At 34.1% G+C, this 11,006-nt stretch overlaps 1 protein-coding gene across 1 annotated transcript; it reads right to left on the minus strand.

Moving 5' to 3' along the window:
• Positions 1 to 8,897: 8,897 nt before the first annotated feature.
• LOC106100488 lies at positions 8,898 to 10,966 on the minus strand. Its single transcript, XM_013279353.1, has 2 exons — positions 10,756 to 10,966; positions 8,898 to 10,178 (listed from the first exon to the last, which is right to left on the minus strand). The coding sequence occupies exons 1-2, from the start codon at positions 10,883 to 10,885 to the stop codon at positions 9,556 to 9,558; spliced, it is 753 nt and encodes a 250-aa protein (XP_013134807.1). The 5' UTR covers positions 10,886 to 10,966; the 3' UTR covers positions 8,898 to 9,555.
• Positions 10,967 to 11,006: the final 40 nt, after the last annotated feature.

The raw sequence follows: 11,006 nt of genomic DNA on the forward strand, positions 1-11,006 counted from the left end.
AGTCGAGCGCAAAATCGTACTCGGAACTACTATTTGAAGTTGGTGTCACATTTGATGCGGTATATTTTAAAATAAACATAACTTTGTAAAGGAGCAGATATATTAGGATGTGGTCATTAATAAAAGACCTTTTGCAAGATTACACTATACTTTTAAAAAAGACAATCCACTATTCAATCTTGTCAATGTTCTATATTAAAATATATAGACATAAATGTTCATTATTCTTATTAGATTGATTATATAGTTTTTTTTAAGACCGGAGATAAAATTATTATGGTATGTTAACAAACATAACTTCCATCACAGGTAACATTAAGCATTTATCTTTTTCAATACATTGTAAATATGCCACGTCCATTAAATGTTGTTTGTACCTCGGTGTAGTAGTGCGTAAACTACCTTATCATTAGTTTCCACTTCAATTCTGAAACGAAGTCGGTCCCTTTCGTTCGTCCCTTTGTGTTTGTGTAGTTAAATTAAGTTGAAAATTTATTCCATATCAGTAATGCGCCTCCCCCCTCCCCGCTCCCGTGTCAACGTCCAAATTATAATTTTAAGGGTAAATTAATATTCTAACGCTTTATTGCATAAGTTTTTGACGATGATCAATATGTAGACAAAATAATATTCAAATTAGTTATAGTTCATTTATTGTTAACATCTTAGCAGCATTTATAATAAAAGCGGTATAAAGTAAAACAAATAAGATGGGAAGACGACCTACCGAAGGGATGATGATTAGCACGCGATAGAGAGACGTGGAAGAAACTAGGGGAGGCCTATGTCGAAATACAACCTGACACGCAACTGGGTGCTGGAAAATGAAAATGTATATATAAAATTTATTAAAAAAATTACCATTTTATATTTAAGTTTAACTATTTATACTATTATTAATAAGTTGTAAATATTGTAAAATGTCAGCGAATAAAAGCTTTACCTATCTATCTATCTAATTGTTTTGAATTAATGGAATTTTTGATATATCAATCAAATTTTGATCATGAAGTTCGTATTTAAATAAAAAGTGCTATTTGTGTCATTCAATTTAGTATTTTTAAAAAGGTTTCAACCTATTCTTTTTTCTACATTTAATTCTACACTAAGTGTAAAATATACCATTAGTGGTTGCTTCGACTGATTGTGACAGTTTGTAAATAAGGGAGAGTTAATTAATGAAACAAAAATGACAATCGCATAGGACGTTGGTAATTTGCATCAGTGGTGCGAGTGAAGGTTGCGCTGTGCAGGGCTGCGTTGGTCCGGGGCTGGGTGGGACACGTCACAACCAGCGGACGTTCACGCATGCCTTGCCTTGAGTACACTCTGCCGACTATCATACCCATCATTTCATTATTTAAATATGGAATGCTTTTATCAATTTTTTATAATATAATTGTAATAGCGCGCGTAACCTTTGACTAAATTATTAAACAACTTTTAGTCTCGCTTTGATTCCTATAAGCTTATATAAAGGTGCGTACACTATTCGATTTTTAGTTGGGAAAATAAACAGTTGATTTGGTTACGAAACAATCGACAATCGCATAGCAGTTGTACGATACTTTAGTCAAAGATGTGAGCCCGCTCTTAGTCTTGTTTTATTTATATAAAAAAATATTGGGATTATGATGCGCAATTTCTAATCGCAATTTTCCCCGAAATTAAACAATTAAATCGCAACATTAACTGAACATATTAAATGGAGTTAAACGAAATATCTTCAGTGTTTTGAACGCCATCAATTGTCAAAACGAGGGTATAAATTAGAGCCCCTTCCCGAAGCCTGGGGCTCGGGGCTCGGGGCTCGGGCAGTCGAGATTAATGTTAGTATTAATCGAGTGACCGCCACAGAGGCCACCCGTTAGCCCGCCACCTTGCCGGCACGCGACCAAGCTGTTCGTTGAGATATGTCTATTTGATACAGGTACGATATCCATACGTATACTTAAAATCAGTATATTTCGCTGTATCTAGGTTGACACTAGGCTAAATTCGATCGTCCCTTTCTTCATGGTCCTGAATTGACGTGCATATTTCCTAGACATTTATAACGACCGCTCTATTACGGATCCGTTCCCGTAGAACCACGTAGCAACTTCCGTAGCTATATTAAATGCACTGTGAAGTTGCACTTTCCGATTGAGTCTCGTTTCACGCAACTTTTGGTTTAGCAGGTACTAATTCCTTAGATTTAGATAAGAATTCTTACAGTCATCGTCGGGTAAATGTATCTTTATCCTTTATCCAAATTTAAAACTTCTGTTAAAAACCGTTACTATATTATTGCAAGTAAAAAGAACTAGAGACCTCTAATAATAAAACGGCGTATAACAAACGCATGGCGAGCGAGCGCGCCTCGCCACTTCATTCGCACAATGACGTTTAGTGTAATTAAATTTCGCCGACAAACCCTATTTTATCGTCGGATTATTTGATCAAAGGGCTAATCGAGTTCACATACCTACAGTTTAGCCAAAGATAAACTTGCGACATGCGGGCAGTTGCGCGTGTTTAACTAATGACCGAGTATGGGGGCCGGTGAACGGCGGGTGGCAGGAGACTGGGATGGGTGCGCAGCGGTCCGGCGATATCATTAGCCACAGATGCCGCTACCCGATGCCCGGTATAAATACATTAAGTGTGCCGTCAAACTGTTAAAGTCCGGTTAAAACGTTGTATCGTATGTTGCAGTGATTTTACAGAAGCGACGTCGTGTAGCCATATTTTGTACTTAGTGTCATATGCATATACGGATATAAGGTGAATTTGCTATTGACATTGCTATTTAAATTTTCATTTGTTTCACAATAATGTGAGAGTTCATGCATTTTTAAAAGGGTAATGTATTTATTTAAATTTATGTAATGCGTCATTTATTTCGTTTTTTCTCACCCGATACGTCGCGTAGCGTTAGAATCAATAAACAATGAAAAACATCGGCCACTCCGCGAGTATATTGCTCCATAAAATTCTATAAACCCAATAAAATTCGTGCTCGGCGTTAGAACGTCCACATAAAATCTCAAAGTACATAAACATATCATAAGAGGGGATGTAGAGCGAGTTATCCTCACAAAGAAACTTTTTAAGGGATAAACGTCGGTTTCCACAGATGGTTATTTTATACAGCGGAGTCGAGTTAACGGGCCTGGCTTTTACCTAGCTTTTAGGTACGCGATTCTTTCGCTTCTATTTTTGAACGTGATGTCCTGCATAATGTTTCAACTTAAAATGTTAACAACTTTACATGAAAACTGTATCATGACTTACTAATATTTTAAATGTGAAAGTTTAGATGGATGGATGTTTGTTAGAGTTTGTAGCCTAAACGTTTGAACGGATCTCAATGAAATTTGGTATAGACGTAGAGGATAGTCTGGAAGAACACATGGCAACTCACTTTTATTTTTTTTAATTCCACGCGGACGGAGTTGCGGGCGAATGCTAGTAAACATATATTTACTGTTTAATTTTAATCTTCAATGTGTACTATAACACACGTTCATAAGTTCACGTTTTATTTATTTTCCTTCTATAACTGAACTTTGTAATGTCTTGCAACAACATAAAACATAATAAACACTTGATTATTTATAACCACCATTGGTGTGAGTTTATTGCGATATAAATCGGCGACTAGATATGATTTATCAGCTCATCATTCCTGGTTAGGAGTGAGTAATGTTCCACCCTGTTACGACATAACAAACATTACTACACGATCTTATTATACAGACGTATATTTTTCTTTCGTTACAAATAAGAAAAAAAAAGGTTCATGCTCGTTATTTAATGTATACCCAAACAACTGAGTCAATTTATCAAAAGATTTAAATTAAGATAATCTAATTGCAATAAAAACTTTAAAGAAAATCCGCTCAAACTTAAACAATTCAAATTGATATAACGAAATCAAATCGAGCAAGAACATAGAGCATATTACATTTCCATACGCTGGGGACAACCACCCTTTGCGAAGAGACATCGGTTGGAATTGAAATGGATCGGATTCAAGAGTCCATCCATCACGGGGTCTTCTAATCTAATGGTTTTTTAATAATTCCATTTCGGACTTCCGACGTCGGCCTTCATTAGAAAAAAGAAGAGTGATCGAGTGCCGATTGTTCGCAATATGACAGTCAATTGACGGTTTGCGGGATAATTGAATAATATCGTCCCTACTGGCGGGTAAAATGTGGTGACAGGTGAAATGCCGGAAGGCACTTCTTGCAGATACGATTTTTCTTTTGTCATGGTAATGTCAGATTCTTCTTTGTTTTATATTGCTTCAATTTTAGTATAATACACTAATTTATTTATTTATTTAGAATTCGTAATAAAACAAAAAGCTTCCGAAAATTCGTTTCTGTTTCGGATCTCGGATTAAATTGGTTAATTAAAAAAACATGAAGCATAATATTGAGATTAGAAAACATAAATTAAATACAAAAATTGCACATTTATGTTTATTTTCTTAGCACAGAACAGAATATATAATACAAAAGCAAAGATGTTTAGTTGAGAGAATTCGTGCACTCCTTTGTGTTCCGTTTGTAATAAATATGTTTTATTTGTCATAAGCGGAAGGTAAGACAAAGGACAGGATAGGAATGTGCGAGGGGCGAGGAGGGCAAACAAAACGAGCTCGTTCGCTGACCGCTATAAACAACGGAAACTATGCGCGGTCACCTTTATTATTTCATGCAAATCGCCAAGCTTTTGAATAACGATATCGCTTTGTTTGATAACTGCGGTACTGAGATTTAATATTGCCATTCTAGTAAATTTAACAAGTAAGTATACACTTTAATTATTATTTTTTTTAATATTAATAAGTATTTCTACTTTATATCATTCTACCATACCAGTATTAAACAATTTAAAAACAGTAAAAGTAACATACAAAAATCAAACTTTTTCAAACTACGTGACGCGGGCATAGCGCATTTCACATAGACGCAGCATGAAACATTATTAAAAATGTTATCTAAAATACGTCATAGAAACATATATCAGCTATAAATGTTACAAATAACCACAAAACGGCGCGTCATTAAATAATATAGTCGAGATAAGTACAGATTAATGTGGTTTTTATATCGATATGGGGCTTCAAAACTCCCCTTGAGGGCATTAAAAAAGCGACAGCGCGCGATGCATGCGATTCCAAATTATGATACAAAAAACGTTATCGACAAATACATATATACAATAGCATACATTATGCGCTTCATTCTTAAAGGTTTCACATTTTTTATTCTTTGCTAAATTTAAGAGACACTATCTACATTTGAATGCAACTAACTTTACTAAGCATCAATCATGTTGTATATTGCATTTTAGAATATAACCAAAAAGGCCATCAAAGAATAATATTTCTGATTTTTTTTTAATTAGTAGGTACGGGTTTTGAACGCATGACTGTAGCTTTGCGAAATAATTAAATAGGCAATCCGTCACTGAATCTTATAAACATTTACTAAAAATTATTAAAATCGAATATAAAACCACATCATAGTACAATCATAATTGACTTTATGATGTGTTAATGAACTGCATTTGTTACCTCATTCATAGCCGGTTTTCCAGCTATATTTAACCGTTCGTAAGTGCTTTTGGTCGGACTTCTTGAAATGCGTTTCCGTTCCTTTGAAACTTAGTACAACCTGTTAGGTTAACCTCATAAATCACTAGGTAATGATAAACTAAATGGAAACTTCAGCAACCTAGCATCTTTCGTTATTTTAATCTTTTTCAAATTACAGTTTAGTTTTCTATGTGACCGTATTTGAAAGTATGACGAAATCGCATTACCTAAGGGTATACAGAAAGGGCAAGCATCTGTGCTGAAATCACCCGGTCACTAGAATATTGTTTTCACTATATTAGAAACGTGATCGCAATTTTTAAGAGCGAAAAAATTCTATTTGAACTGTGCTTTCTGACGTTGGGCGTATTTGATTATACGCCGGGTATATTTATTCCCTTTTACAGTGTTATAAAGTCAGCGAATATGAAGAGTTTTACTGTTCGATTTACATGCAATATTGAAATATCGACGGTCGGTTTAAAATTTTAGTGTGCGTCGTAATATCTGGACGTTCGGTCGATTCCTGTAATTAAATCAAGTTGACGAGCCATTGAAATGTCGATCTATTTGACTGGCTTTAATTTATTCTGTTTAAGTGCATCTGATTCAATTGTGACTGGTGGTTCTGAACCAGCTATATATTAAAAAATACTCTTAACAGTTATGTAAAAACTATTATAATATACAACAGTTGATGTAAACTTTACATTGAGACACATTAACATCTAAATCGACGTAGGTTTTAGAGCAAAAAACTGTTTTTTTTTTAGGTATTCGTAATCTCGAATTTGAAACATAAATGTGTTGAACTGGACACTATCCCATTTATAGTTAAAACAATATATAAGGTAACTTTTCCAGTAGTGTGTTATGATTTATTAAGGTCGTGTTTAACTGCATTTTGTTTTGAAGACATTTGTATAATGTGAACAATAGTTGCTTAATAATAGAATCTAAGATGTTAACCACATTAGTATATACATATTTGTGTGTTCAAATCTGACGACGGTAAGTTTCGTTGATTGAATTGTTTTGTCAGGAAATTAACTTACTGATAACAAGTGTATTGTCTTGACGGTGTTCAGGACTACGTTATTATCTTAGTGACATAAACATTACGAATATTAATAAATGTACATCCATTTTATGTAATGTCTTATATTTGGTCTTATGATTAGTAGATATTTATAATTATTAAATTAATTTAAATCCTTGACTTTTAAGAGACAATTTCATAAAAATGGAAGTAGAGGAAAAACTCTTTAATTGAATGTTGATTGGCCGACAAAGTTTCAAGCTTTTCCTCTTGTTTGAAGTTCTTTATAACAGATTTGTTACTTTGAAAAAAGTAGCTGTAAGTATTTATTTTAAATTAACTATAGGATATCGTTGAGCTAATAAATGAAATAATCTTACTCTTGTCTAAAATTTAGACAAATCGCTGTTGAGTAAGTTGTAAGGTTCTGTAATCAATATTTAACCAGAGTTTGTTTATTTAATCCGCCTGTTAACTTGTTTTGTTTGTATTCTCGTGTTCATTGCTCAGAGATGCAAAATAGATTAAATTTGAAATTATGTAGCAGTTACTCCAATTATGTAAATAGAACAAGTTAGTAGTTGTATTTAGAACCCAAAAAACACTAAATGTTCGGTGGAGCGTAACCAGGCGATGCGGAATTAATAAAGGCATTTGTGTTTTTATAGTTCATAATAATTGCTCGTGTACAGATTACATATAAGTTTATTCTTTTGCTTTATTGCATGTAAGCTACTAAGTAATGTCGAAATTGAAACAACAAAAACAAGAGCCGGTTGACTTCCGGTCGCCGTGTTCGCCGGAGGAAGTCGTTTGCAGTTCCGCCCGCCCTCTTAGTTCCACTGCAGGAAATTCCCGGCTCGGAACTTTTGAGTTCCCGACTGAGAACTTTCAAGTCGATGAAAGAAATACTTTCTAGAGTTTGTATTTACTTTATTAGACGTCTGATTTGTTGAAACACTTTAACAGAAACTGAAACAATCCTCGGTTTGTATTGTTATTTGGTTAGAGCTATTTCATTGTTTTAAGATTTTAAACTCCTTGAATTTCTTAAATCCCCGATTTTAGGAAATATATTTAGACATCATTTACTTTAATCAGAACAGACTAGGATCAGTAAAGAAATGTGGTTATAACCACAAATATTACGTTTAACCTAAATTAATACTTCAATTTATGGAATCAAAAATGTTGTTCGAAGGCAATTGAACCAAACATTACAGTCGAGTATTAGTCTGGTATAAGCTTTAATGATAAGTGAAGCCAGTATCAGTGGCAGACAGTCTATGCGGGAGCCAAAACGGCTTTGCGGCCGTATTAAGCTACGATTTAATTTCAAACCCTGATCCTGTGTTTAGACTCGAGGTCTAATGTCTGTTACTTACTCGACGTCCGGGATTCGATTCCCAGTGGGCATCTTCTGTTAGTAAAAATTAAATTGTTAAACTGTACTTGAAATTTACCAGGATACTGTTATCCTTTCAAATAACTGGTCTATGTTCTTATAACTGAATACCTTTATTTTCAATATTTCAATTTCAAATTCGATAATGTCTTGTCAATCAAAAAATTGTGTATAAAAGCTATCAAGGTTGCATTTGTACATATGAAAGTTATCTATTAATCAATTAATTTGCTATCTTTTTTAATTTCTTGATTTTCATTTGTTTGCTTTATTCTGAAGTGTAAGTAAACGTTCAAATAATATTGGCAAATGAATATTTAATGAATATCGAAGTCCCATCAGGCAAGACAGTCACGTCTGGCCTCAGGTCGTCAAAGGGGAACTAATCCGAACTATGATTAATTGAATTTGAAACTGGTTCGTTCGTGCAATACGAACATTGGCTTCGGAATCTGTTGCCCCAGCCGGGCGGAGCATAACTTTGAAATCTGTTAGTCTTTGCAACTCCTGCACCTTGACAGGTCAAGAATTTAATGTTGCCGCGTTTCAAGCTACTGTAATATTTAGACTAGTTCAGTTTAGTTTATACTTGTATACATTACATGTGGAAATTGCTTAAATATTACTTGAGCTACATATGTATATTCTTGTTATTTTCATGTTATTGAAGTTTGTATTGTGAAACCTGTAAAAAAACTTAGTTTGATTACAGATAATGTATTTTTCTTAAACCACGAAAAAAGTCTTTCTGTGGTATTTGAAATATACTCGTAGTGTGCAGTAAATATTTGAATATTTTTTTAAACCGTCTTTACTTTTTCCGCTGTAGAACAGTAGTTGGTACTAAAGAAAGTCGTATAAGGTATAATTTAAATAATTTATTACTTCGTCAATTAAATACACATTAGGAGCTGTCGTACGCACTCTATTCACGTTGGGCAAAACATCTAAGTTTCATTTAATTAATGGATAATGTATACAGTTGAGGCTACGGTTTTGGCTATTCCAGTTTTAACAGGGGTCAGCCACAAGTGGGAATTGTGCTTAAGTTTTTGATAGTTTGAGCGGCTTCGGTATTTACTGGTTAAGTTCGAGGGTCACTCTGAGAAAGTTACGGCGTCCACAGGGGAAACCAGTAAGTTATAGTGCTATATTACGTTCCTTAATTCATTTAGCTTCAATATTTTGTTCTAAAATATACATATAAATTATTCATTTATTTTACTAAGATTATAATTAGGATTCTCTAGAAAACAAAGATTTAATACTGCACTTGTACAATAATAGTTATGAAGTTAAAGTCTAAACATTGTGACACTAAACATACAATTGCCTTAGTCTAATTCATCTGTACCATAATCTTTATTACAACGTTTACTATACTAAGATAAAGATTTAGTATATTAACAGTTTAAATATGTTTAAATGCAATTTTTCTACTTTACACAACACTTAAATAGTTAATTTTACGTTATGATGACACGTTCCTTGCATTTAGTGAAGCTAATCTACCATTTTTTATCTTTTTAATTCTCCCTTTTGTTCTGGAACTATGACCGAAGTGCTCGGCGTTGGACTTTCTGTTTGTCTATATTTCGTTTCTGCCAACTCACATATTTCCATTTGTCCAAATTTGTCAGAACTAGCATTATAATAGGAAGCACTAGATACTTGCGATTCAAAAGACAAAGCTTCCTCTTCAGCGCGACTGACGGAATCAAATATTTCCCTTTGTACTCTGAGCTGCAGATATTTGGGCAAATCACGTGTCTTCTCGCACATACTAGAAAATAAATCAGATAGTGGATCTCGTCTACTTCTATTCTCATCGAAAATGTGACGTCTCATTTCTTCTCTTTCTTTCTCCTTCAGTTGACGTTTGTATTCTCTTTCCACATCTAGCGTCGAACTTTCACTATTACATTCATTGTCTTCATTTGATAGATTTACTAGGGCATTTTCTGTGTACGTTTCATTGCAGAAACTAGCATATGTTTCTCTGTTCTGTGGCAGTACGAATTCCATTAGTTTCTCGTATTTCCATGGACCGAAATTTTGAGGTTGCAGCGCTGTTTTTCGCCTCCGCATCGCTTCCCTGTGACTATCTCTTAACCTTTTCCATTGATTTTTCGCTTCAGATGCTAAAATATAAAAATATATAAATCTAGTGTCTACTTTTAAATGTAGTTCAAATCATGATGAGATTAACTTTATCAATTTATAATCTTATATTCGTATTATTTTGTACAAGCGTATGAAATTTTATACCAAATGATCATAAAATATTAGTTTCATGATATTGAGTTTGTAGACCTTTTGGTTTAACGGTCAGACTAGGTTGATGTACGACACGTATTACGGGTACGAGTATATGGAATTATTATATTCTGTTTTTGGATATGTTTGTCCTCTCTATGCACAAAATCTATTTGGTGCAAAAACAAAAAATATATATTTTGAAAATAATCTAGATTGAGAATCGAACCCGCACTCGATTCTCTTAAGAAGCTCTAATAACAATTTATTCTGACAACTTAAAAAATTATAAAAATTTGTATTTGTAACATACAATGATTTAAAAAATTATAACGTCAAAAAATTTCTAAGCGTACAACAGTTTTCTATTACATCACTGTCATTCATTACGAATGAGAGAACGAACAACAAAAACATCGCGTCTCACAGGTCCCGCTCGAAACGATAACAAAATACGCTCACCGTTAACCAAGCCGCAGTTCTGAGCAACAACTTTCCACGCCAAATCCTTACGCGCCGAATCTCTATACGATACACTGTCAGTGTCCCATAAACAAGGATGATTCCTCACTTGCTCAATGAATGTTTCCATATTTATTACAATGTAAATAATACAAACGATACGCGCACCACGGAACGTCGGACGCGAGTGGTTAGCGGGACGGGGAGGGGCAGCATGGCCGCCGTGTGCGACGCGGCGTGCGCCTAGCTTC

Source organism: Papilio polytes, unplaced genomic scaffold (assembly GCF_000836215.1).
Source record: "Papilio polytes unplaced genomic scaffold, Ppol_1.0 DF824047.1, whole genome shotgun sequence".
Lineage (NCBI taxonomy): Eukaryota > Metazoa > Arthropoda > Insecta > Lepidoptera > Papilionidae > Papilio > Papilio polytes.